The 26,900-nt window shown below is 41.0% G+C and overlaps 1 protein-coding gene across 6 annotated transcripts in view; it reads left to right on the top strand.

The window, feature by feature from the left end:
• Positions 1–26,900, top strand: part of smarcd3b (SWI/SNF related, matrix associated, actin dependent regulator of chromatin, subfamily d, member 3b) — a 67,873-nt gene that overhangs the window by 10,982 nt on the left and 29,991 nt on the right. For 3 of the 6 annotated variants that reach the window (XM_061921746.1, XM_061921745.1, XM_061921744.1), the window contains exons 1-2: positions 13,241–13,604; positions 25,270–25,493. In XM_061921746.1, coding sequence (XP_061777730.1) covers positions 13,527–13,604; positions 25,270–25,493 — 302 coding nt within the window. In that variant the 5' untranslated portion in view covers positions 13,241–13,526. Of the gene's footprint in view, positions 1–13,237; positions 13,605–25,269; positions 25,494–26,900 lie in introns of those variants that run through there. The other 3 variants (XM_061921742.1, XM_061921747.1, XM_061921743.1) reach the window with 3 other exon arrangements.

Here is a 26,900-nt window from a genome sequence, read left to right as displayed (position 1 = left end):
GGGGTGCTCCTTACGGGGGGAGTGCCCTCTTTTGCATCGCCGATGCTCCTAGTCCTTTGTTGTCATTGTACGCCCTACTGCTTTTTCTCACTGCTGCCCTAGACTTCGTAGTCTTTAGCTAATCTAGATGTGCAATTTGAATCCCTTTGTTTCTTCGCTATGTATATTTTAGCATAGACTGATATTTTGGCAGTTGGGAGTAATTGGGCTTGTTTGAAGGCCTCTTAAAGCTGCAGTACTCTGGTCTTGACAACAGGTGTCAGCATAGCTGCTAGCAACACAAGGGAGGGTCTTTCAATTCTAATATTTAGTGGTGGGGAAGGAATTTTGTACGGAAAAATGTAGTGTTGTTTCCTTAGTGTGCGTGTAATTTAAATGTACTTCTTTTTATGTGTGTTATGTGCATGCATTTCCTTAAAAGGCGAGCGAAGGAACTTCTTCTCCCTGCGACTTTGTCCCACTAAACAGTGACACTTTCTCATGGAAAGATATTGTATTTGCTGCTGTTTTCACAGCAGAGGAAGAGGAAATAATGAGAGTAACAGTGTCATAAGCCCACTGAATCCCCCCACCACTTTCTGCATCCTTACCTCCTTTGTCATTCAAATAACCTTATGAATATTTCAACCCTCTGTTCTGATGGCTGCATGGAGCATAAAACGAGACGTTGAAACCTAAAAAAAAATAAGGAAAGACATCCCACTGTCCTGGAGGAGGTGAACCGATGAAGGCGGCCCCTCGCAGCCTCAATGCACCTCCTGCGCATTCCCTGTGTTTATTTTTGTTTGCAAGGGTCCATGTTGGCTAGCAGCGTGGCTACACCAGCCATATATAGAGCTAATTAAGGCCCCGTTTACACTATGTCGGATAAGGTTGTCCAGGGTACATCTCACCTAACCTTATCCGTGTCCACACACAACAATGCCACTGTTTAAGTTTTTAAATTAAAATATATCTCCTTTGAACAATATCTAGTGTTTTGGTTAACAATGAACTAGACTCTAGTGTGCTGTGGGGCCCTATTGTAGTGAATCACACCTGAGCCATCATAAATTAATCAAATCTTTAATCGACATGAAAACCAAGGACATGGGACACAAGGAGATGGTTCCATCTTTCGGCTGCTCGCTAATGGCGGAGATAGCGAAGATGAGGGCATCATGCACGCTGCCTGGCCATTTCACAGTAACATCCGAAAAGCAATATTTGTAGTTACACACTGTCTGTGTCACATCCACAGGAGGAAGGGACAAAGTTTTTTGCTAAGTAAAATCACAGCTGACCCGGACATTGGAAAGTTCTTTTGCCGTCTGAGATGTGTTGTATCCCTACCACCAACCCCGCCCCCTCCTGCGTCGGTTGAGATGGGTGGGGTTGGTGATAGCGGGGGTGTATAATGTAACCCGGAAGAATTAGGGTTGCATGGCATTCCGGGTATTTGTTCTGTTGTGTTTATATTGTGTTACAGTGCGGATGTTTTTCCGAAATGTTTTTGTCATTCTTGTTTGGTGTGGGTTCACAGTGTGACAGCATGCAGCTGAGCCCCACCAGAGTGATCAAAGAGCCGCATGCGGCTCTGGAGCCTCGGGTTGCTGACCCCTATCTTAAGGTATTGATATGTGATTTCCAAAAGTGCCTGTACATGTAGAAGAAGGCGAAACACGGGCATGTCTGAACGATCCACCTCCATCTGTGTAGAGCGCGGTCTTTCTGGCGTCACTTCCTCGCCGAACTCAGTTTGTAAATGATCAATGAGTCCATACAAAGCTAAGTGCCGGAGATTCAAGAAATACACGGCGCACTTAGCCGTGTAAAAATTTGTCCGAGTAGGAGACCTTAAACGCAGGTTTAGTGTGTCTGAAACGGGTCTTAGGCTAAATGATTATTCGTTTAAGGGGTTAAACGTCATATTGTAGACATAACCTAAGTAAATGAGTCGTAACCTGTGACAGCACTCTTGAACAAAAGCCGGCGTTGAAACACAGGAAGTGTGGGTGCTCTTGACATTACTCGGTCAAGTGGCTTTTGGGGTTTTCTTAATCCCCCTGCAACTCCCAGAGGGCACCTTAAAAAACTGTTGGGTTAAAATTTACCACTCAACAACCGACAATTAGCCACCTTTCCTTTTTGAATGTGGCCATTACATTGGAATGTGATAGACCACTTGAATGCTCAGATCAGGGAAGGGGTATGCTTGAATATAGGGAAGCCTTGAACAGGGAAGCTTCAGACATCAACTGCCAGTTTATGCAAGGTGGATATATAGCTAAATACCTCACTCAAGGCACATAATGGTTCACTGACTCAGTCAACGAAGAAGCAAAATGTCTACAACCTACAGCACCCAGCCAGCTTTGGAGAGGAACCTTAACCAAGTGAACCCTTGTGACTCAAATGGAGAGGACATAGGCCTTCAGCCAAGTTCAGACTGAATTTTTTTCTGGTAAGATTTCCTAAACATCCTATTTTCATTTGCTAATTATGGCAGTTGTGTTTTAGGAAAAGATGAAAACATTCAATTAAAAGCCTACTGAAATGAGATTTTCTTATTTAAACAGGGATAGCAGGTCCATTCTATGTGTCATACTTGATCATTTCGCAATATTGCCATATTTTTGCTGAAATGATCTAGTAAAGAACATCCATGATAAAGCTCGCAACTGGAGAAAAGCCCTGCCTCTACCGGAAGTCGCAGATGATGACGTCACACGTGTGGGGGCTCCTCACATATTCACATTGTTTTTAATGGGAGCCTCCAACAAAAAGTGCTATTCGGACCGAGAAAATGACAATTTTCCCATTAATTGAAGCGAGGATGAAAGATTCGTGTTTGAGGGTATTGATAGCGATGGACTAGAAAAAAAAAAAAACGTGATTGCAATGGCGTTGCATTGAGACGAATTCATATGTTTTTAGAGACATTTACTAGGATAATTCTGGGTAATCCCTTATCTTTCTATTGTTCTGCTAGTGTTTTAGTGACTTTAACAGTACCTGATAGTCAGAAGTGTACGTCCACGGCCGGGTGTTGACAAAGCTGTACGGGAGGCGCAAGCTCAGCTGATATCCGGTAAGTGGCGACTTTTTAACCACAATTTTCTCACCGAAACCAGCTGGTTTAGAAGTGGACTGGATCCATGTCCGCTGTGAACCATAGGAAAGTTTCAACTCCGTTAAATTTTAAACAAGGAATCACCGTGTGTTTGTGTGGCTAAAGGCTAAAGCTTCCCAACTCCATCTTGCTACTTTGACTTCTCCAATATTAATTGAACAAATTGCAAAAGATTCAGCAACACAGTTCTCCAAAATACTATGTAATTATGCCGTTAAAGCAGACGACATTTATCTGTGTGTGTGCGTAGCGCTCATTCTTCCTAAAAACCCGTGACGTTTTGCGTACACGTCATCATTACACAACGTTTTCGGGACGAAACTCCCGGGAAATTTAAAATTGCAATTTAGTAAACTAAAAAGGCCGTATTGGCATGTGTTGCAATGTTAATATTTCATCATTGATATATAAACTATCAGACTGCATGGTGGGTAGTAGTGGGTTTCAGTAGGCCTTTAAGGCATACTTGAGATTTTTTTTTTTTTAATTATAATTCAAATGATATCTATGGGGACAGCGTGGCGAAGTTGGGAGGGTGACCGTGCCAGCAATCTGAGGGTTACTGGTACAATCCCCACCTTCTACCATCCTAGTGACGTCCGTTGTTTCCTTGAGCAAGACACTTCACCCTTGTTCCTGACGGCCTCTGGTTAGCGCCTTGCCTTGCATGGCAGCTCCCGCCATCAGTGTGTGATTGGGTGAATGTGAAAATATTGTCAAAACGCTTTGAGTTCCTCAAAAAAAAGGCGCTATACAAGTACAACCCATTTACCATCTTTGCATAGATTTTTCTAAGATTGTTTGATGTTTTTATTCCTTACATCATCTGGATATTTCATAGCTTATTTCTCAAAAATATGACCGCACAACAGATGAGGAGACTTTACCCCCACCAGAAATGAGAGGTCGGCTGGAGACACACACTAGGGCAAAAAATAAGGCAAAAGACAGCACAGTTTGGTGTGAAGAACAGGTCAAGAAGCCTCTCCATCACAATCCAATTAAATCTTATGCCACAGATGAAGAGCCAACTGTTTTGGTCAAAACAATGGTGTTGAGTCGCTTGCAGAGTTTAGTCTGTTTAGTCTCTATTGACATGTTTCGAACTATTCAGGAACGGACTGTTCAGCATGGGCGCCAGACGCAGCAATGAAAATTGATTCATAGACCTCCCTGAACTAATGGCGTTCATTGCCATCCTCATCCTGCAGAGGGTGTTCAAACTTCCTTCGCTGCATGATGCATGGTCAGCTAAACTGGGACACCCAGTGATCATCAGCATTATTGCCCAAAACCGCTTCTAAGAGATCATGCGACACCTATACTACACAAGGGCACGCGCAGTTAACACGTTGGGACTGACAGGTTTGATGCGGTCTCTTATGTTTGGGGGTTTTTTGTTGCCAACTGCATCAGATCCTACAAACCAGGCAGGTACATCACCAGTGATGATCAACTTTTTCCAACAAACACTCGCTGCTGTTTCCTAAAGTACATTGCTACAAAACCTGACAAGTTTGGCATCAGGTTCTAGGTGGCCTTTGACTTGAAATCCAAGTATGTGTGGGATGTCATCCTGTATCTTGGCAAATTCTCAAGTTGTCCCAGGGGGAGCGACTATCTGAAAATGTGGTGATGAAGCTAATGGAACCTTTTATAGACACAGGAAGAACAGTTACCACAGACAACTTCTTCACATCATCGTCACTTGCGCAACTACTGCTCTGGTGGAAAACCACCCTTCTTGGCACAGACAATAAGATTTGCTGGGAGCTTCCAGAATCAGTAAAATAGTCTTTGTACCGCAATTAATTCAGCACTTAGGTGTTTTCAATTTGTGGTGCCACACTGACGGTTTATGCGCTCAAACAGGGAAGGACCGTCATGCACAGGGTGTTGGAGACTGGGATACCCGTGAAAAAAAGCCAAACACTGTCACCGACTACAACAGCAGGAAGCGCGGTGTGGATGTGATGGAGCAGATGGTGCGAGAGTACACTGTGCGCTCAGGAACACGGCGATGGCCAGTTGCTGTGGTTTACAACATGATTGGTATTGCAGTGCTGAATGCACATGTGCTTTATTTGGCATGCACTGTGGTCAAGGGGAGACTGATGGACTTCCTGGTGGAGCTTGCGAACAAGCTTGCCAAGAAGGCGAATGAGGTCAACCTTCTTTGGCAACAACCTCCCACACCTGGCAAAGGGAAAAGGGCAATGTACCAGGTAAAGTTTCGGTGCAAGAACCCTCCTGCCACTGCGCACTGTGTTGATTTCTATAAGTACACATGTGGCAAATGCAGAAAGGAGATGGTGTGGCAGTGCCAACTACTGTATGTTCAGACACTCACAATGTTTCCATCCACTAAATTAGTCTTGATTTATCAAATAGTTGGGTTTTTTGTAATTTCACACTTAGATGTGAAGGCCAAGTTAGGGCTGGGCGATATTGGCTTTTATTAATATTGCGATATTTTTATGCCATATTGCAATATACGATATATATTACGATATTTTGCCTTGGCCTTGAATGAACACTTGATGCATATAATCACAGCAGTATGATGATTCTATGTGTCTACATTAAAACATTCTTCTTCATACTGCATTAATATATGCTACTACTAAACTTTCATGCAGAAAGGGAAATCACAACTAAGTCAATTGACCAAAACTATATTCATTAAATACTCTTCATTCTCTCACGGGTGACTTTTTAAATGAAAGAACAAATTAATAGTGTTGCTACCTTTTTGTATTTTACACTTCTGCTGCATACTTTGCATTGATTGATTGATACTTTTATTAGTAGATTGCACAGTTCAGTACATATTCCGTACAATACACCACTAAATGGTAACACCCGAATAAGTTTTTCAACTTGTTTAAGTCGGGGTCCACGTTACTCAATTCATGGTACAAATATATACTATCAGCATAATACAGTCATCACACAGGTTAATCATCATAGTATATACATTGAACAGCATATTGCTGTTGTCTGCTGAATATCTTCCCACTTGGAGCCAAACCACCGCCAGATGATGGACCCCCCGCTCTTTATGTTGGCCATTTATTGTTCTTCCTCCATTTGTGATAAGTTTCGCACCATCTCTCACTCTCTGATCGGCGAAAGCTATGACGCTAGACTCGCGAGAGTATGTGACGTATGTAAGAAGGCGGGCTTGTTTTCCGTATCTGTCAGAATGAGACACGAGGAAGATTGACAAACGCCTGTTGTGTGATGCACGCAGCTAAAAGCAACTCGACCTGCCTCAGCTAACGTTAGCCATGCTAATGTTAGCTCTTGGCGAGAGCATGTGACGCTACATGCGCAACAATCTGTGACGTATGTAAGAAGGCAGGCTTATTTTACGTCTCTGTGAGAAGGACAGACGAGAAGGAGTGAGACACGGCAGTAATGTAATGCACGCAGCTTAAAGCAACGGTGTGAGAACATATAATCGAATATTACGATATAGTCATTTTCTATATCGCACAGAGACAAACCTGCAATATATCGATATATCGCCCAGCCCTAAGCCAAGTGTCCATGCACACACTCTAATGTGACTATTGGTCATATGCTGTGAGCCTCCTGTACCCTGGGGGCGGTGTTTTCCTTTTAGTGCGGATAAGTGTTTTGATTTTCCGATTGACCTATGACGTCACACTAGGCCTCTGTGGATCCTTACAAATTGTTGTATGTGATGTCCACTGTAATATTGGCACAAGTTAGAAATATTACGTCTCTAATGGTTATGCTGATGTTAAATAGCAGACAGTATCAATACATTATCTTGGATTGCGCTACGAACATGACACTACTACCAAGAATGTATCGGGCGGATCCAGGTCTGAAGCAAAGAAACAGTGGAAGTGTTTTCAAAGGAATTTTTTTGTTTAACTTTCATATTTTGTTAACCACTTATAAAGATAATCGGTGACAACACTGAAGTCCTGGCTGCTTGTGAAAAAGACGGAGAAGTGATCACAGCTCAAGTTTCGGCCATGTTGCCTTGTTGTTGCTCCACATGTTACGAAAACGCATGGTTTTCCCTGTCTTTATCAAAATATACGTAACTGTAGATCTCAACATTGAGTATGTGCTAAAAGCTTCATTTATGATTGCTTCCTTTGGTAATAGCGTAACTCTTTTAGGTTTTGCTCACATTTGCTTTCTTTTGTTAAGACTCGCCGAGTTTGTGGTTTATAAAACACGTGTAGCAAAAATATGTGTTAAGAACTCAGAAACAAGATGAAATACAAATAATATCAAAATAATACTTAAATGGGAAATACTTAATGTTAAAAGTATATCAACTTTAACTTTTCAAAGGAATTTTTGAACGGAGAATCTTGGAAACAAAACTTTTAAATATATGTTCATTCAAAAGTCTGTGTGGATTGATGGAGGGAGTTTTAAATCCAACAGAAAAGACCGTTTGTGCCCCAACTGATACTGTTCCGAATGAAGGTTGCAATTGTTCTGGACTATCTTGCCAGTTGTGTGGAATACAGAGATATTGCTAATCAGTTTGGATTGCACAAATGCAGCGTGATGAGGTTTGTGTACGGTTTATTATTTGCCTTTAATATATCTAATTAATTCTATTTCATCTTATTCTTATTTCGTTTGAGGCCAAATTAAACCAACATTTTACATTTTCGTAGCTACCTTTTTTAAATAAATCTTTGTTTCTTTTTTACTACCATTGATGCACTTCCAAATGTTCCGTTTTTTTAATTTGTGAAGCAAATAAACGGTATCCTCTTTATTCCAATTAGGGCTGGGTGATATTGGCTTTTATTAATATTGGGATATTTTTATGCCATACGATATATATTACGATATTTTCCTTGGCCTTGAATGAACACTTGGTGCACATAATCACAGCAGTATGATGATTCTATGTGTCCACATGAAAACATTCTTCTTCATACTGCATTAATATATGCTACTTTTAAACTTTCATGCAGAGAGGGAAATCACAACTAAGTCAATTGAACAAAACTGTATTTATTAAATACTCTTCACTCTCTCACGGGTGAGTTTTTAAATGAAAAAACAAATTAATAGTGTTGCTATTTTTTTGTAGTAACACTTCTGCTGCATACTTTGCTACTTTGCATATTGCTGTTGTCTGCTGAATATCTTCCCACTTGAAGCCAAACCACCGCAAGATGATGGATCCCCTGCTCTTTATTTTGGGCATTTATTGTTCTTCCTCCATTTGTGATAAGTTTCGCACCATCTCTCTCTTGTATTGTCACAAGCTCCGCTCGCTCGACCTGCCTCAACTAACGTTAGCCATGCTGCTACCTCTCTGCTCGGCGAGAGCTATGACGCTAGTCGCGCGAGAGTATGTGACGTATGTAAGAAGGCGGGCTTGTTTTCCGTATCTGTCTGAATGAGAGACGAGGAGGAGTGAGAAACGCCTGTTGTGTAATGCACGCAGCTAAAAGCAACTCAACCTGCCTCAGCTAACGTTAGCCATGCTAACGTTAGCTCTCGGCGAGAGCATATGACGCTAGACGCGCGATAGTATTGGACGTATGTAAGAAGACGGGCTTGTTTTCCGTCCCTGTGAGAAGGAGACGAGAAGGAGTAAGAAATGCCAGTAATGTAATGCACGCAGCTAAACGCAACGGTGTGAGAACATACTGTATAATCGAATATTACGATATAGTCACTTTCTATATCGCACAGAGACAAACCTGCGATATATTGTTTATATCGATATATCGCCCAGCCTTAATTCCAATTGTTGCTACCTTTTTATTAACCGTATCTGCTTCTGGGTTATATCCCGCAGGTGAGACTGGCGCATGCGTGATAAGAAGGGTCCTCTCCGCCGGCACAAGCCCCCTCGAGAGATCTGTTTTTCAATCATATAATATGGGCGTTAGTCCAACTTTTCAAAAACCGACCACTATCGGATTAAGGTGTTTTCATGGCTTGTAGAAGGCTTATTTAGAGTTTAACTATTTGAGAAATCGGACTAATTTAGTGCATGGACACCAACTGAGTGTAGAGGGTTGAAGCGCGTCAAACCAGAAACAAAACCAGGACGGGCGACCATCTCGACACTTGAGATTTGTTTGGCCTAAATGTATTGGGTGTTTTTTTTTTTATTAATTGATCCACATGCTACACAGATGTGTCTGTTTGTATATTTCAGTGAATTATTGTCTCGCTGTCTGACTCTCCGTGTTGGTCCTGCGATGAGGTCGCGTCTTGTCCAGAGTGGAGCCTGCCTTCCGCACAAGTGCAGTTGGGATAGGCTCCAGAAAATGAATGGATGGATGGATGGAATTTCAGAGCAAAATCGTTTTGATTGAATATGAGCGAGAAATTAAATGTGTTGAGCTTTTGCCAAGAAGGGAGGGGAAACATTTTTTCCGTTGTATTATCAAAAGTGGAAGTATCATTACTGATTGTAGCCTGAAGAACACCTAATAAAGTGATAAAATAGTGTACACTAGTTTTAAACCTCAACCTCTCTTGTTATTACATTACAACACACTGAATCAGGTAAAATCAAATCAACATCAGTTCCCTTTCAGTAATTTTTTTTATTCAGTCACAAGACTTTTTCTTACCTGTTTACAAATGGTGAACAAAGTGGTGGTAAACCAAACCAATATGGCTACCATGCAGCAAACAGTGTGCAAACTATCTGAGTACGCAAGGGGTCTGGCCCTTACCACTAAATGCAGATATATGCAAAAAAATCAATTTATATGCAATGTAACGATCCCTTAATGTTATCAAAAGAAGATTTGTTGCGTGATCTCAAGGATTATTCGTCAGTCCAGTTCCCAGACATTGGTCAAGGAAAATCAGTCGGTCGCGTTCCCAGACTGGTCTCACTATCTGGTGCTCCAGACGTCATTTTACACGACAAAACAGATTAAAGCTTGGAAAAGCATAGAGGCCTACAACTTCTTTGTGTGTGGCTGGGTCAACGGAATTGGTATCAAGAGTCTCTGGATAAATTTTTCCTCAGGTAAAATTGTATTTCATAATTTATCATTGTATTTTGTGAGGATGTGTCTTTGTGAGCAAACTGCAAGTGGTGCTCGATAGCCTTGATTGACTATTTTTAATTTTCCTACTATTTTAACCACTTATAAAGATAATCGGTGACACCACTGAAGTCCTGGCTGCTTGTGAAAAAGATGGAGAAGTGATCACAGCTCAAGTTTCGGCCATGTTGCCTTGTTGTTGCTCCACATGTTACGAATACGCATGGATTTCCCTGTCTTTATCAAAATATAGATAAAGATCTCAACACTGAGTAATGTGCTAAAAGCTTCATTTATGATTGCTGCCTTTGGTAATAACGTAACTTTTAGGTTTTGCTCACATTTGCTTTCTCTTGTTAAGACTCGCCAAGTTTGTGGTTTATTAATCACGTGTATCAAAAATATGTTTTAAGAACTCAGATACAAGATGAAATACAAATAATATCAAAATAATACTTAAATGGGAAATACTTAATGTGAAATGTATATCAACTAAGTGATTACTGCAAACTTTCTCTTTGTTGTTTTGTGAAATCTTTCACTCTTTCACCGTTCTTAATTACCGTATTTTTCAGATTATAAATCGCTCCGGAGTATAAATCCCAACGGCCGAAAATGCATAATAAAGAAGGAAAAAAAACATATATAAGTCGCACTGGAGTATAAGTCGCATTTTTCGGGTGAATTTATTTGATAAAATCCAACACCAAGAATACTTTCACACATCAATCAATCAATCAATCAATGTTTACTTATATAGCCCTAAATCACTAGTGTCTCAAAGGGCTGCACAAACCACCACGACATCCTCGGTAGGCCCACATAAGGGCAAGGAAAACTCACACCCAGTGGGACGTCGGTGACAATGATGACACATAAATCGCTGCAGAGTATAAATCGCACCCCTGGCCAAACTATGAAAAAAACTGCGATTTATAATCCGAAAAATATGGTACCTCTCTAGAAACTCGGACGTAACTATTATTCTTTTCCTTATTTGTACGGTTCCAACAGCCTAAAACAACGAAATCATAGGGCATTTTTCTTTGAGAAAGACAAAATGCCTCCCAAAACGCTATGACAACAGTTAATGAAAACTAACTATTTGAGAAATCAGAATGATTTAGTGCATGTGCCTTCCGGCTCAGCTCCTTCTTCACTACAACGGATCGATACGGCGTCCGCTATACTGAAGATACCGTCTGTTGATCTCACGATACACTCTTCCCTCAGTCGTGAACAAGACTCCGAGTTACTTGAACTCCTCCACAAGATCTCCTCCTTGTAAATGTGGAAAATAGACAGTTTAGATATATTTTCATATTTTTTGGTTTGCAAAATGTAACTGTGAGGAAGTTGCAAACAACCCCTTTAATTTAAAGGCCTACTGAAACCCACTTCTACCGACCACGCAACGCAGTCTGATAGTTTATATATCAATGATGAAATATTAACATTGCAACACATGCCAATACGGCCTTTTTAGTTTACTAAATTGCAATTTTATATTTCCTGGGAGTTTCTTGTTGAAAACGTCGCGGAATGATGACGTGTACGCGTGACGTCACGGACTGTTAGGAAATATTAGCGCTGCGTACACACACAGCTAAAAGTCGTCTGCTTTAACCGCATAATTACACAGTATTTTGGACATCTGTGTTGCTGAATCTTTTGCAAATTGTTCAATTAATAATGGAGAAGTTAATGTAGAAAGATGGAGTTGGGAAGCTTTAGCCTTTAGCCACACAAACACACGGTGATTCCTTGTTTAAAATGAATGAATGATCTTTATTGTCATTGTGCATGTGCAGGTACAGGTCCAACGAAATTTAGGTTGCTTCCCTGAGGTGCTTTGCATTTAAAAAAACAAGAAACCAAACAATATACAAAACAACACAATATATACAATATACAATGTGGCCTAAGACCACTCTAAGAGGCAATGTAAAAAAAAAAAAAAAAATTCCCGGAGGTGAAGCTTTCCTATGGATCAGAGCGGTCAAGCAAACATGGATCCCGACCAAATGTCAACCAGCAGTTTTCGGTGAGAAAATTGTGGTAAAAAGTCGCCACTTACCGGAGATCAGCTGAGCTAGCTTGTGCCGTCCATACAGCTGCCGTCGACTTCCATCAGACGCTGGCCTCAAGACACCCGTGGACAAACCCCTCCGACTATCAAGTACTATTAAACTCACTAAAACACTAGCAACACAATAGAAATATAAGGGATTTCCCAGAATTATCCTAGTAAATGTGTCTAAAAATATCTGAATCCGTCCCAATGCAATCACGTTTTTTTTTTTTTAACTTGATTATTATTATTATTTTTTTTTTCTAGTCCGTCGCTATCAATATCCTCATCCTCGCTCAAATTAATGGGGAAATTGTCGTTTTCTCGGTCCAAATAGCACTTTTTGTTGGAGGCTCCCATTAAAAACAATGTGAGGATGTGAGGAGCCATCAAAATGTGACGTCATCTGCGACTTCCGGTAAAGGCAGGGCTTTTCTATTAGCGACTAAAAGTTACGAACTTTATCGTCGATGTTCTCTACTAAATCCTTTCAGCAAAAATATGACAATACCGCAAAATGTTCAAGTATGACACATAGAATGGACCTGCTATCCCCGTTTAAATAAGAAAATCTAATTTCAGTAGGCCTTTAATGTTTTAATATATTTTTTTCTGACTGTCCAGGGTGTACACCGCCTTCGGCCACGTGTATCTGAGATAGGCTCCAGCGACCCCAAAGGGAATAAGCGGTAGAAAATGGATGGATGGATAATCACACAAGTTAACTCATTTAATTTGGCAACCTCAATAGAATGCATTAATTTTGCTAAAAAACACTACTCTGTGTTGAATATAAACCAAAAAAATTGGAAAGAAAAGGTCATGTCAGCTAATTTAACGATAAGCAGTTTAAGTTTCCACCCCCCCTCGTGTGCTGCATGTCCTCTTATCTTAGCAGTGGAATGCAATGCAACAGCTGTGCGGGGAGAAAAGCAGGGTGGGCTGGCTGAAACCCCCCTCTCAGACCCCCGCCTAGCAGCAGCAGCAGCAGCAAACCCCCCCACCCCCTATCCTTCCCTCTCTCTCTTCAAGCGACATTCCGGGCTCCTGAAAGGCAACTTAAAAGTGAGCGACTAGCAGGGCTGCTCCACATTGGAAGGAGCGGGAGAGGGAGGGAAGCGAGAAGGAGTGAGAAGGAGAGTCAGGCACAGTGCTGAAGAGAAGCAGGAGGAGGAGGAGGAGGAGGAGAGCACAAAGAGAAGGAAAGTGGAGCACGGGAGGGGAACCGGAGGCTGGGTGACGGCGGGAGAGGGAAAGACAAAAGAAGGAGAGAGGGTGCAGACGAGGCGGTCTCAAGCGGAGGGGACTGGAGCAAATGGCAACGGAGGAGACGGCGGGGGGAGCCAGGAAAGCCACCAAGAGCAAACTGTTTGAGTTCCTGGTCCATGGAGTGGTGAGTGTGCCATTGAAGGGGTCTCCACTAGTGTGTGTGTGTGTGTGTGTGTGTGTGTGTGTGTGTGTGTGTGTGTGTGTGTGTGTGAGAGAGATAGCTGGCCATGTGAAGGTTATTTCCAGCTACCCCCCCCATCCCCTCACCCCTACACTGCCCTCCCCTCTCCCCTGGATTGTAACCCAGGTTAAGCCATGGAGGGAGCATGCAGGGATGGAAGAAGCAGGACGTGTCCAACAGAGGCATGATAGTAGATGCAGCAGCAGCCAGCTCCCCTTCTTCTCGCTATACAGCGAGCACACTACTGAGCATGCTTCTTTTGGAGTCACAGAGGGGAGGAGGCAGGCGGTGAAGGGCTGGGGGTGGGGGGGGGGGGGTGCAGAAGATGACGAGTCCCACATTCAAAACAACACGCTCAGCCTTCCGGGCAGCGTGCCGGCACCCCGGCTGGGGGGACTAGGGACCCCGTAAGGTCACCGGACGTCAATGTGGTGGAAGATGGAGGGCGAGGCGAGGCGACGCGACGCGGAACAATCGCTTCATTCATGTGAAGCTAGCGTGAAATGTCAGGTCGCTCATGGTTGGAGGTTAGGATGACTGTTAGCTCTGTTTGTGTGCTGCTGACACACTGCCTCCATCAGCCTCCATCACACGCTCAAAGTCACTGCTAACTTCCAGTGCACGGCTGAATCCATGAGTGCACTTGACAAGTCGAGTATTGGACTCAAATTAAAAAGAGCAGACCACACCTGTCCTTTAGAGATCTTTGACTGCTACTGTTTTTTTGGGGCGGCATAGCTCGGTTGGTAGAGTGGCCGTGTCAGCAACTTGAGGGTTCCAGGTTCGATTCCCGCTTCTGCCATCCTGGTCACTGCTGTTGTGTCCTTGGGCAAGACACTTTACCCACCTTCTCCCAGTTCCATCCCCACTGGTTAAAATGTAACTTAGATATTGGGTTTCACTATGTAAAGCGCTTTGAGTCACTAGAGAAAAGCGCTATATAAATATAATTCACTTAACTATTTTTTGAGTACATCCCTAAAAACAACAGTACACTCCTGTTGTATGTAGAACATATTTGGCTAGTGTTTTTGTAGTACATTCCTAAAAACAGCAGCACACTCCTGTTGTATATAGAAAATATTTGGTTATTGTATTTGTCGTACATTCCTAAAAACAGAATTGCATTCCTTTTATATGTCTAGAAGATATTTGATTAGTGTTTTTGGAGTATATCCCTAAAAACAGCAGCACACTCTTGTTATATATAGAAGATCTCTGACTATTTTTTTTGTACTACAGCCCTAAAAACAAAGGCACACTCTTGTTTTGTATATAGAAGATATTTGATTGGTATATTTGTAGTTCATCCCTAAAACAGCAAACCACACCTGTCATTTAAAGATATTTGACTACTGTTTTTGTTGTACATCCCTAAAACAGCACCACACTCCTGTTATATGTATAGAAGATCTTTGATTAGTGGTTTTGGTGTACATCCCTAAAAACCGCAGCTCATTCCGGATATATGTATGAAGATCTTTGATTATTGTTTTTGGAGTACATCCCTTAAAAATATCAACACACTCCTTTTATATCCAAGATATTTGACAACTGTTTTTGTAGTACAGACGCTTAAAAAACAGCAGACCTTATCTGTTATTTAGAGATATTTAATTAATATTTTTGTAGTACATCCCAAAAACAGCAGCACACTCTTATTTTATAGGAGATTTTTGCTAGTGTTTTTGTAGGAGAGCACGGCTGTCTAATCTCTCCTGAGTATCGGTGTCACTGCAGTGGACAGTGGCGTTTTTCATCTCAGGGCTATTTTTTTTTTTTCAAAAAATTCCGACTAATGAAATAAACGAAAAACAAATATCCACTGCAAAGGACACTGGTTCTCAGGAGGATATAGAGGATCTTTGATGAGCATTTTTGCAGCTGATTACTAACAGGATTGTACTCATATGGATGATCTGTAAAGAACATTTTTGCAGAAGTTCTGTAAAAACTGCTTTCGTAGAAAACTGGCCGCACACTCCTCCCATTAGGGCGTAGCGATAAAACAATATCAATATATACAGGGATAGACTGGTAATCGATAGCAATAAAAAATATGTTTGAGAAAGCATTTCCTAATTTTTTTTTACTTCTTTGTTGGAAGAAACTGGAAGTCGCAAAGCAAGGTTGGTTGCCTGAATAATTGCACTTGCTCCAGTAACGCAGGAAGTGATCATTGTTCAGTGAGTCACACGCTAACAGCCAATCGGGTAACAGTATCAACTTAATTTTGATTGCCCGGTTGAGTCTCTGCATGGAGTGAAAACAGAAACTTAAATAAGTGCTGCGGAGAGCGAATAAATTGTGGCCAAAACAGGAGAACTCACCGCTACAGTATGACATTTTGGGGGGATTTTTTGGGACCGTAGTCAGACCAATTTCATTGGTCTGACTACTTGTTCTTTCATAGTTTTGATGCCTTCAGTGACAATCTACAATGTAAATAGTCATGAAAATAAAGAAAACGCATTTAATGAGAAGGTGTGTCCAAACTTTTGGCCTGTACTGTATATATGTTTGACCAGCAATATTTTATAGTAGAGTCATTTGAAAACAGCAGAATGATAATAATAATTTGCTCATGTATTCGGCCGCATTAGATTGTGTTAATGTACCGTACCTAATTATGTGCCCTATTCCTGTTTATTTCTTAAGGTAGGATGCTGTGATTCAATGCCAATTACTGTATATAAATATATTTGTTGTATAAATTTAATTTGATTTCCGAGGCCGGCCACCGCTGCTGCTCACTGCTCACCTCACCTGCCAGGGGGTGGAACAAGGGGAGGGTAATTTCCCCACACATAGTGCGTGTGTGACTATCTGTGGTACTGTAACTTTAATATAAAATAATAAAATTATAAATATAATAACCTTTAGAATAGGGCTGGGCGATATGGCCTTTTTTTAATATCTCAATATTTTTAGCCCATATCGCGATATACGATATATATCTCGATATTTTTGCCTTGGCCTTGAATTAACACTTGATACATATAATCACAGCAGTATGATGATTCTATGTGTCTACATTAAAACATTCTTGTTCATACTGCATTAATATATACTAATTTTAAACTTTCATGCAGAGAAGGAAATCACGACAAAGTCAATTGACAAAAACTGTATTTATTAAACATCTATCCATCCATCCATTTCCTACCGCTTATTCCCTTTTGGGGTCGCGGGGGGCGCTGGCGCCTAATGGCACAAACGTTCATGTCATTTCCAAAACAGAAAGTGCAAGATTGTCTTTTAACATTAAAACATTAACTTAAAACATTTTAATTGTCAAATAAAAATGAGCTGCATAATAGGAAATCAAATAGTGTTTGTCCTTCGCTCTGTGGTAGGTTACTGCGGACGTTATTAAATTATGTTGTTGACTGTTTTTTTCATACGGTGTTGATCTGGAAATGTTTGCCTCAGCATTTTGATGGTGTGGGCGTGTGGCACCGAATGGAGATGTTGACATGCCGAGTAATCACTCTTCATTCTCTTGCAGGTGACTTTTCAAATGATGCTACATATTAGCAGTAATGCTACTTTATTAGCAACGCTTTTGGCCCACACTTGACAAATTACGGTTGTCTGTTCGACATATTCCCACTTGAAGCCAAACCACCGCCAGACGATAGACCCTTCTGCTGTTTTTCTTGGGAATTAATTCTTCCTTCATTCGCACATTCTTTCTCTCGTATTACCACTCGCACGGCTCGGTTAGCATCACAGCTAACATTTCCCATGCTGCTACCTCTCTGCTCCGCTAGGGCGTATATGTATGTGACGTATGACGTGACAGTATGTGACATATGTAAGGTGCTCTTGCTTGTCTGTGAGAAGGACAGACAGAAAAGAGTGAGAAGTGCCTGTAATGTATTGCCCGCAGCTAAAAGCAACTGCGTGACAACGTATACTCGAATATCACGATATAGTCATTTTCTATATCGCACAGAGACAAACCTGCGATATATCGTGTATATCGATATATCGCCCAGCCCTACTTTAGAATGTAACAATTAAAAACAAAAATTTATACAAATTTAATATATAAATAGCAGATGTCATGAGACTATTTTTAATTGAGCACCAGTCCAAAATAGTGTTGTCAAACTCCTATCAATTATATCATAAAATCTAATAATATGCTCATTTTGGAGTCTTAAATGAACAGGCCAGGAAGACTTTTTTTTTATAATTAAAAAAAAAAAAAAGGTGCTGAGGCTTGATTTCGTCACTGTAATCAGTGCTGATGGCGAGCAGTGGACGGGGACGTAGATTTATGTAGTGAGACTGGATGAGGTATTGTCTCTTTGACAGGAGCGGTCATTACGCCGGCTTTGCTGCTCGGACTCAGACGCACACACACACACACACACACACACACACACACACACTGGGGGCAACAATAGAGTATGTGATTGATGAGCCGGAGGAGTGTGTCCTCTCAACAGACCAATTAACCTTGATGAGGCTCGGCTCGCTCCAAGCCAAATATTTCCTTCTCCTTCCCTCGTCCCACAACTCTTTCAGGATGGAAAAGTTGTGTTCAATACTTGCAGCAGATTCCTCCGTCCGTAATATTTTTATTTATTTTTGCACTTGTGGCCTCCTGAGACCTCATGTTTCCACTCTTCCTCATGGAGCAATACGATCATTCAGACGGAGACACGTGCAGCACATTTGCACACGGACTACTGACACTGCGTACGAGTCCTGCCACCCAGCTGAAAAGGCAATGAAAGAATGAATGTTGGGCACACCAGAGAGGTTTGACTTATATGTTTGTTTACATGTTGGAAAACTGCCAATTAGCACAATCAGAGTACTTTTATGTTGGAAGCCGTGTTTCCTTCAGTGAACCGCAGCACTTTTGCACACAGACTATGACTGTCGGCAAGACACAATTGTGTCTGCAGTGGACTTTTTTTTATTGTCCGAGTTACACATTACAGACTACACACATGTCTTCTGCAGAGGTCGCTGCCTCTCAGGAGGTAATCCAAAAATGGCCGTACACTGACTACTATTAAATACACTCAAGTTTCATTTATATCGTATTGTCTTTACACAATGTCACTGCCTCGTAGTGTGAGCACGCCAGGTGTTTGACCTCCCTCGGATCTTTCACACGCATGCCAACGCTCGTCTCAGATGTTCCGCAGATCTAATTGATAGACCTCCATCATTGGAGTTGATTTCAGTGGGTCACATTTAGAGCAAGGGTCTTCAATGTTGTACAGGCCAAGGACCCCCAAACTGATGGACCACTACTTATAGATCTTCTAACCATTGTTGTTTTTAGTTGTTATAGTGCAATAATAATATATTCAAATAATAGCATTAGTGGCACTAATCACTAGCTGGCAACTGGCGAACTAATCCCTTGCTAGCGACTGCAACGCTAATCACTAGTTGGCAACTAGAACGTTAATCACTAGCTGACAACTAGAGCAATAATCGTTAGCTGGCAAATAGAGCATTAATTGCTAGTTGGCAACTACAGCGTTAATCCTCCCTGGCAACTGGTGCACTAATTGCTAGCTGGAAACTAAAGTGGTGATCCATACTTGGCAACTGGCACAGTAATCGCTAGCTGGCAACTACAGAGCTACTCGGTAGCTGGCTAATACAGCGCTAAGAGCCAGCTGGCAACTACAGCGATAATCGCAAGTTGGCAACTACAGCGTTAATCCTCCCTGGCAACTAGTCCGCAAATTGCTAGCGGGCAACTAGAGCGTTAATCCCTACTTGGCAACTGCCGCAGTGATCGCGAGCTGGCTAATATAGCGTTAATCGCTAGCTGGCGACTACAGTGCTAATCGCTAGCTGACTACTAAAACGCAAATCACAAGCTGGCAAATAGAGCGTTAAAGGTTAGCTGGCATCTAGTTTGCAAATTGCTGGCTGGACACTACAGCGCTAATCGCTTGCTGGCAACTAGTGCGTTAAATCCTACTTGGCAACTGGGGCAGTAATCGCTAGCTGGCTAATCAGCGCTAATAACTAGCTGGCAACTAACTCTCTAATCGCTAGGTGGCAACAAGTGCACTAAGTACTAGCTGATAACTAAAGCGCTAATTGCTAGCTGGTGAATATAGTGCTAATCCCTAGCTGGCTACTAAAATGGTAATCGCTAGCTGGCACCTAGTCTGCAAATTGCCAACTGGCAACTAGTCCACAAATTGATATCTGACCGCTAGAGCATTAATCTAGACTTGGCAACTGGCGCAGTAATTGGTAACTGGCAACTCCAGCGCTAATTGCCAGCTGGCAACCGGTCTGCAAACCGATAACTGGCAACTACAGCGCTAATCGCCAGCTGACTACTAAAACGCAAATCACTAGCTGGCAAATAGAGCATTAATAGCTCGCTAGCAACTAGTTTTCAAATTGCTGGCTGGAAACTACAGCGCTAATCGCTTGCTGGCAACTAGAGTGCTAATCGCTGGCCATCGTAAATTATACCGTTAATACAATAATATCGATGTTTTATGTTTGTTTGTTTTTTTAACTGAGGTCGAGTAAGTAGGGTGTCAATGCCAACGTCATTTTTAAACAAGAGGATCTATGTTAAACTTTAGTCAAAGACATTTACATTGATGTACATGAAAAAGTCCAATCAACTAAATATTTGAATGTTGAAGACCTTTGCTTTTGATGTGCGGCTTGTGTCTTCTAAAAGGAGGGATGACACTCTAGGTCAGTGGTTCTCAACCTTTTTTCAGTGATGTACCCCGTGTGAACATTTTTTAAATTCAAGTACCCTCTAATCAAAGCACTATGTCATCAGTTTCTGATTTATTAAATTGTATAACAGTGCAGAATATTGCTCATTTGTAGTGGTCTTTCTTGAACTATTTGGGAAAAAAAGATATAAAAATAACTAAAAACTTGTTGAAAAATAAACAAGTGATTCAATTATGAATAAAGATTTCTACTCATAGAAGTAATCATCAACTTAAAGTGCCCTCTTAGGGGATTGTAATAGAGATCTATCTGGATTCATCAACTTCATTCTAAATATTTCTTCACAAAAAAATAAATCTTTAACATCAATATTTATGGAACATGTCCACAAAAAATCTATCTGTCAACACTGAATATTGCATTGTTGTGGTTTTTTTCCACAGTTTATGAACTTACATTCATATTGTGTTGAAGTATTATTCAATAAATGTATTTATAAAAGATTTTTGAATTGTTGCTATTTTTAGAATATTTTGGGAAAATCTCACGTACCCCTTGGCATACCTTCAAGTACCCCCAGGGGTACGCGTAACCCCATTTGAGAACCACTGCTCTAGGTGACAACATTGGAGCCGTAGTGCCTCCCAGACCATATGTTGTTTTATCCTCAGTGACCCCCACCTAACAAACAGCCCCCCATACCCTCACACTCTCACACACACACACACGTACACACACACGCACACACTCCAGCTAGAGTGACAGCAGGGCCTGCGTCTTGATCGCCAGAGCTTGCACTTCAAATAAAAATTAAAAAAGGCTGATAATACGTCTTCTGTCTGCGTCTTTTAGTCTGCGGATAGACATATCCAATAAAATGCCATTTATAGTCGCGCACCCATTTTTTACAGCATATTTTCAGCACTTTTCATGTTCTTTTTTAGTTGACGGTCTTTGTTTGTTTCCACGTGACTACTTTGTGGACAGTCTGAAGATCACATCAACCTTCCGAAAGTGACAAAACATCCAAGCAGAGCATCCAAATGTTGTGATTGCTATCATTGCTAGTGAGCGGTTGCGAGACATTCTTTATTCTTCTCTCCCCATTCTGGAAAATGTGACACCTACACACAGGAAGTGAATGTTTGACTGAGAAAATGTAAACCTATAAGTTATTTTCACACATGCTGTGAATGGAGGAATAGAAATTGGAGAAGCTTTCAGTTATTCCACTTATTCGGTGCCGTTTTGCCTTTTTTCACATAATAAACACATTGAACTACTCAAAATGTGTATTGTCCCATCACAGGCAACTTTATTTCATTTTTGTACTAAGTTGTTTGTACTAAAATTACCCATTTTAGTAACATGGCTGAAAGTAAAAGGAGTGAGTTTTTCAACGTGGCATTAGCAAATACATTACATGCATGCTAATAGCATGTTCACAAAAACAATAAATGTAAATAAACTAATGACAGGAAAAATAATATGAGGTAACTGGACTGTGCTGAGACACTTGGCTTAATTGAAAAATATATTTTACAGTTAATTTTATCCTGCATTTATATATTTTATTTTCCTGCCACCAATTCAACGGAATGGACCATCTACCTCTTTTCAGACATATGGAATTGTGCACATGTGATTTTCCTTCACGTAATTGGTTATGCATGTTCAAAATCAAAATACCACACAATACTATTTTAAAGGGAGTTTTTAGCATACGTTACATATTCTTTAGCTTTATGGTCACATATTCTTTAGCTTTATGGTCATTTCATTGTATGCAATACACCAGGGGTGTCTAAACTTATTCTACCCAGGGCCACTTACTGAAAAGTCTGTAAAAAAAAATGCTAAAAACAGAAATTAATCGAGGCACATATATATAAATCAAAAAAATGTGTCCATTTTTTTTACAAAGAAAGCAATACCCACCCGAAGTGATCAAATTGTCTCCCCTGACGAGGTAAGGGGTTGCTGGTTTTACAGTGTGCAAATGCAGCGACAGGTGTGAACATTTTGGCCCAACAGCAGCAGCAGAGGCTACACAGATTCTGTCAAACTTCAACAGACATGTATAACAAAAATATTGTATATAAACAAAGAAAAATTGAAAATTATAGTGGCAGAAATTATGTACTCTATGTCAGATACCGATAATATTCTGATACGATAACAGCACAAATTATACATACTTTTATTATTTATAGGTGTGGAATGTGGGGCGGTATAGTTCGGTTGGTGGAGTGGCCATTCCAGCAACTTGAGGGTTCTAGGTTCGATTCCCGCTTCCGCCATCCTCGTCACTGCTTTTGTGTTCTTGGGCAAGACACTTTACCCACCTGCTCCCAGTGCCACCCACACTGGTTTAAATGTAACTTACATATTGGGTTTCACTACGTAAAGCGCTTTGAGTCACTAGAGAAAATGCGCTATATAAATATAATTCACTTCACTTCAATGTTAGAAAAGGCTTGATCATGTAAAATTACTTTAACAGAGAACAATGGTAGGTATAAAACACACCAACCTATTTATTGTTAGCTGTCTGTAATGGACTTATGCTGTCTTAAATCTAAGTGGAGTGGTAACTGTTTTCGGCAACACCTAGTGATTACCAGTGGCGGGCCGTGCGTTTCCCGTCTTGGTCTTCAGTGATGTCCGACTTCAATGATTACCTCTAAAAATACCCTCCTTTATGTCACCACATGACCATTGCTGGAGAAATACTATACAGGAACACATTTACGCACTACCAAGTATTGAAACACATAAACAGTATAAAAAACTGATTATTTTCTGGCGCATTTAAAAAAAAATTTAAAACGCATCAGCACTTAAAACTAGAGATGTCCGATTATATTGGCCTGCCGATATTATCGGCCGATAAATGCTTTAAAATGTAATATCGGAAATTGTCGGTACGAATTTCAAAATTATCGGTATTGGTTTTAAACAAAGAAAAATTTATGACATTTTCAAACGCCGGCTGTGTACACGGACGTAGGGAGAAGAACAGAGCGCCAATAAACTTGAGTGCCGGCCCAGTTACATATTAAATGCAGCTTTTACACACACATAAGTGAATGTCACGCATACTTGGTCAACAGCCATACAGTTCACACTGAGGGTGGCTGTATAAACAACTTTAACACTGTTACAAATATGTGCCACACTGTGAACCCACACCAGACAAGAATGACAAACACATTTCGGGAGAACATCAGTAACACAACATAAACACAACAGAACAAATACCCAGAACCCCTTGTTGCACTAACTCTTCTGAACGCTACAATATACACCCCCGCTACCTCTACCCTCCAAACCATATCCGATATTCCGATATTGTCCAACTCTTACTTACCGATACCGATACCAACCGATACTGATATATACAGTCGTGGAATTAACACATTATTATGCTTAATTTCTTTGTGATGCCCCACTGTATGCATTAAACAATATAACAAGGTTTTCCAAAATAAATCAACTCAAGTTATGGAAAGAAACGCCAACATGGCACTGCCATATTTATTATTGTAGTCACAAAGTGCATTCTTGTTTTTAACATGCCTCAAAACAGCAGCTTGGAATTTGGGACATGCTCTCCCTGAGAAGGAAGAGGTGGGTAAAGTGTCTTGCCCAAGGACACAACGACAGCGACTAGGATGGCGGGAGCGGGAATTGAACCTGGAATTCTTAACTTTCTGGCACGGCCACTCTACCAACCGAGCTATGACGCCCCAATATTAATATTAATTGATATAGGACACTTAGTGCTAGAGGTGTGAATCTTTGGCCACCTCACAATTCCATTATGATTCAGGAGGTACGATTTGATGAAAAATGTATTATTCTTTCATTTATGTATATTGATGCTGTATTACTTTTATTTTTGTCTCACTAAATAAGCGTTTATCACTTGAAACTTTTAAAATAAGTGCATTTGTAAAAAGAAATTCCCATCACCTTTGTTAAATTCATGGAAATGTTTGCCAAATTGGAACATAAGTGCCCTATAATAAAGGAACACGTTGAATCTCTCAGTAATGTTGCTCGCTGCAGTCAACCAAATTGTAGATAAAATCTGCATTACTTTATTTATAATAAATAAATCGATTATCGATTATTGACGTTATTGATCGATTTTATAATTGTCCATGTCCGAATTGCGATGCTTCTACAAATCGATTATTTCCCCCACCTCTACTTATGACGTACATATGTCTAGCTTGTGTGCTTAGCTGTTGTCAATTAAGGACACTTACTATGTATGTCTAGCTTGGGCTAATCCGATGCTTGTTATTTTGCTTGTATCGGATCGATATCTGATATCAATATCACATCTGGACACCCGTAGCTTGTTCTCACTACATTATGTATTTGTGTTCCCTTTTCTTGCATTGTTACTTGTTTTGTTTGATTTTATTTCAACAATATGTTGCAGGGCAACAAAACTGGAGGTGCAAATGAACCCCGGGCCACATTTTGGACACAGCTGCAGTACACCTAATTAAATGAGTTAAGATGTAGATTGCAATATATAAGTACAGTAATGGTCTTGTTTTTGGGAGGCAACTAGTTGGACTGTGCTTTGGACAAGTCACGTTGTCCCCCGCCAAACGGAGGCGGGACGCAGCTGTTGCCATGCGAGTGGCAAGCGCAGGTGAGCGCTTAGCCAGTTGTTCCCAGGCGTTCACGAGTCAGGACTGTTTGCATTGTTTCGCAGCAGCGTTTGTCTTTTCCACCAAGAGAAACAAAAACCAAACTGTGTAGACTCCCAAATGTGCAGATGTGTAAAATTACACAGCTTCCAAATTCAATGAAAATATTTTTTATTTGTTGCTCAGAACGTAAAATTGTACATAAAGCAAATGAATGAAGCTGACTTTGAACATTGTGTTTGCAGCGTCCTGGCATGCCGTCTGGGGCTAGGATGCCCCACCAGGGAGCTCCCATGGGCCCCCCCGGTCCGCCGTACGGAGGGAACCCGGCGGTGCGGCCCGGTCTGCCCACCCCGGTAATGGAAGCCAGTCGCAAGAGGCCCGCCCCCTCCCAGCAGGTACAGCAGCAGCAGCAACAACAGCAGCAGCAGCAACAGCAGCAACAGGCCGTCCAGAACCGGGCCAGAAAGTAAGTGTGGACCTCAACCCAGCATTGTGCTTAAGATCATTTATTAGGGGTGTAACGGTACGTGTATTTGTATTGAACCGTTTCGGTACGGGGTTCCGGTTCGGTGCGGAGGAGTACCGAACAAGTTTCCACACGAACATGTTAAGTAGCTGCCTATGCTAAAGTCTTAATAAGCTGCTCCGCGCCGTTCTGCCTTTGCCTCTGTCTCCTGCACAGCACCCAGCATTGTCCCCCCCACACAACCATCTGATTGGTTACAACCGTAGCGGTAACAACCAATCAGCAGTGCGTATTCAGAGCGCACGTAGTCAGCGCTTCAGCGTCGAGCAGATATGTGTTTAGCAGGTGAGCAGCGGACTCTCCCCAAATTATACTAAACACTTCCAAGTCAACTACTTTCTAAACATCACTTTGAGCCCGTTGACCTTCTAGAAACAAACTGCATCTCAGCTCTCTCGCAGTCCTGGCTTTAGGTGAAGGCTAGTTATCTTTTAGCATAACGTTAGCTCATTTTGTGGTGTGTGTGTGTGTGTTACGGACAGTGTTGATTGAGGTGTGTTGAAGCAGAAAAAAATGACTATATGTTAAATGAAGAGTTTCTGTCTCTGATAGTTGATATAATAACATAAGTGCATCATAAAGCCTACATGAACTCCATTGTGTTCAGGGTTGAATAGTCTCTCCAATTGCTATTGTGCTATTTTTTCAGCTATAGATACATTAATCATTAGTAATGTAGCAGCCTAGTTTTGAATGGCAGGGTCCCTGCTACCACATGTTGATAGAAATATAACATTTACATAATAAAAATTAACTACAGGCTTCCCAAATGCTGTAATAAATTAAGCATGATGAGTTGACTTAAAATTGTTTAATGTTGCACTTTTTATATGTAGAAGAAAAGTTTTGTCATTTTATTTAATCTGAGCAACACGTTGAGGCAGTTTAATGTTGATTAACGTGGGCAGAATTATTATAGTGTTCCCAATGTTAAAAGGATGAAGCCATTAATTAAAAATTTGGTAAATAAATAACCAAAAAATTATATTTTGTTTTCTTCTTACTGTAACGAAAATGAGCCGAACCGTGACTTATAAACCGAGGTACGTATTGAACCAAAATTTTTATGTACCGTTACACCCCTATTATTTATGAAACCAAATATCCCTTAAAAAAGAAGATCATGAAACCCTAATTTGGACCACCTGTCTTCACCTTTCAAGCAGTTTGGCTCGACACAATAAGACGTCCTACTGGTGAATGGAATTGTTGAAATTACCTAAAATCCAATGTTGCGTTGTCAAGGTTTGTAAAATGCTGGAATTTTGAATGAAGTTCTAAAATGGAAAGCTGCAGTATAAATCCACAGTCAAATAATCAATTCTATATCACTGATAACAGTACAGT

The sequence above is a fragment of the Nerophis ophidion genome, linkage group LG15 (assembly GCF_033978795.1).
Source record: "Nerophis ophidion isolate RoL-2023_Sa linkage group LG15, RoL_Noph_v1.0, whole genome shotgun sequence".
Taxonomy (NCBI): domain Eukaryota; kingdom Metazoa; phylum Chordata; class Actinopteri; order Syngnathiformes; family Syngnathidae; genus Nerophis; species Nerophis ophidion.
The sequence above is the reverse complement of the archived record's forward strand: the minus strand, read 5'-3'. Positions and strand labels throughout refer to the sequence as shown.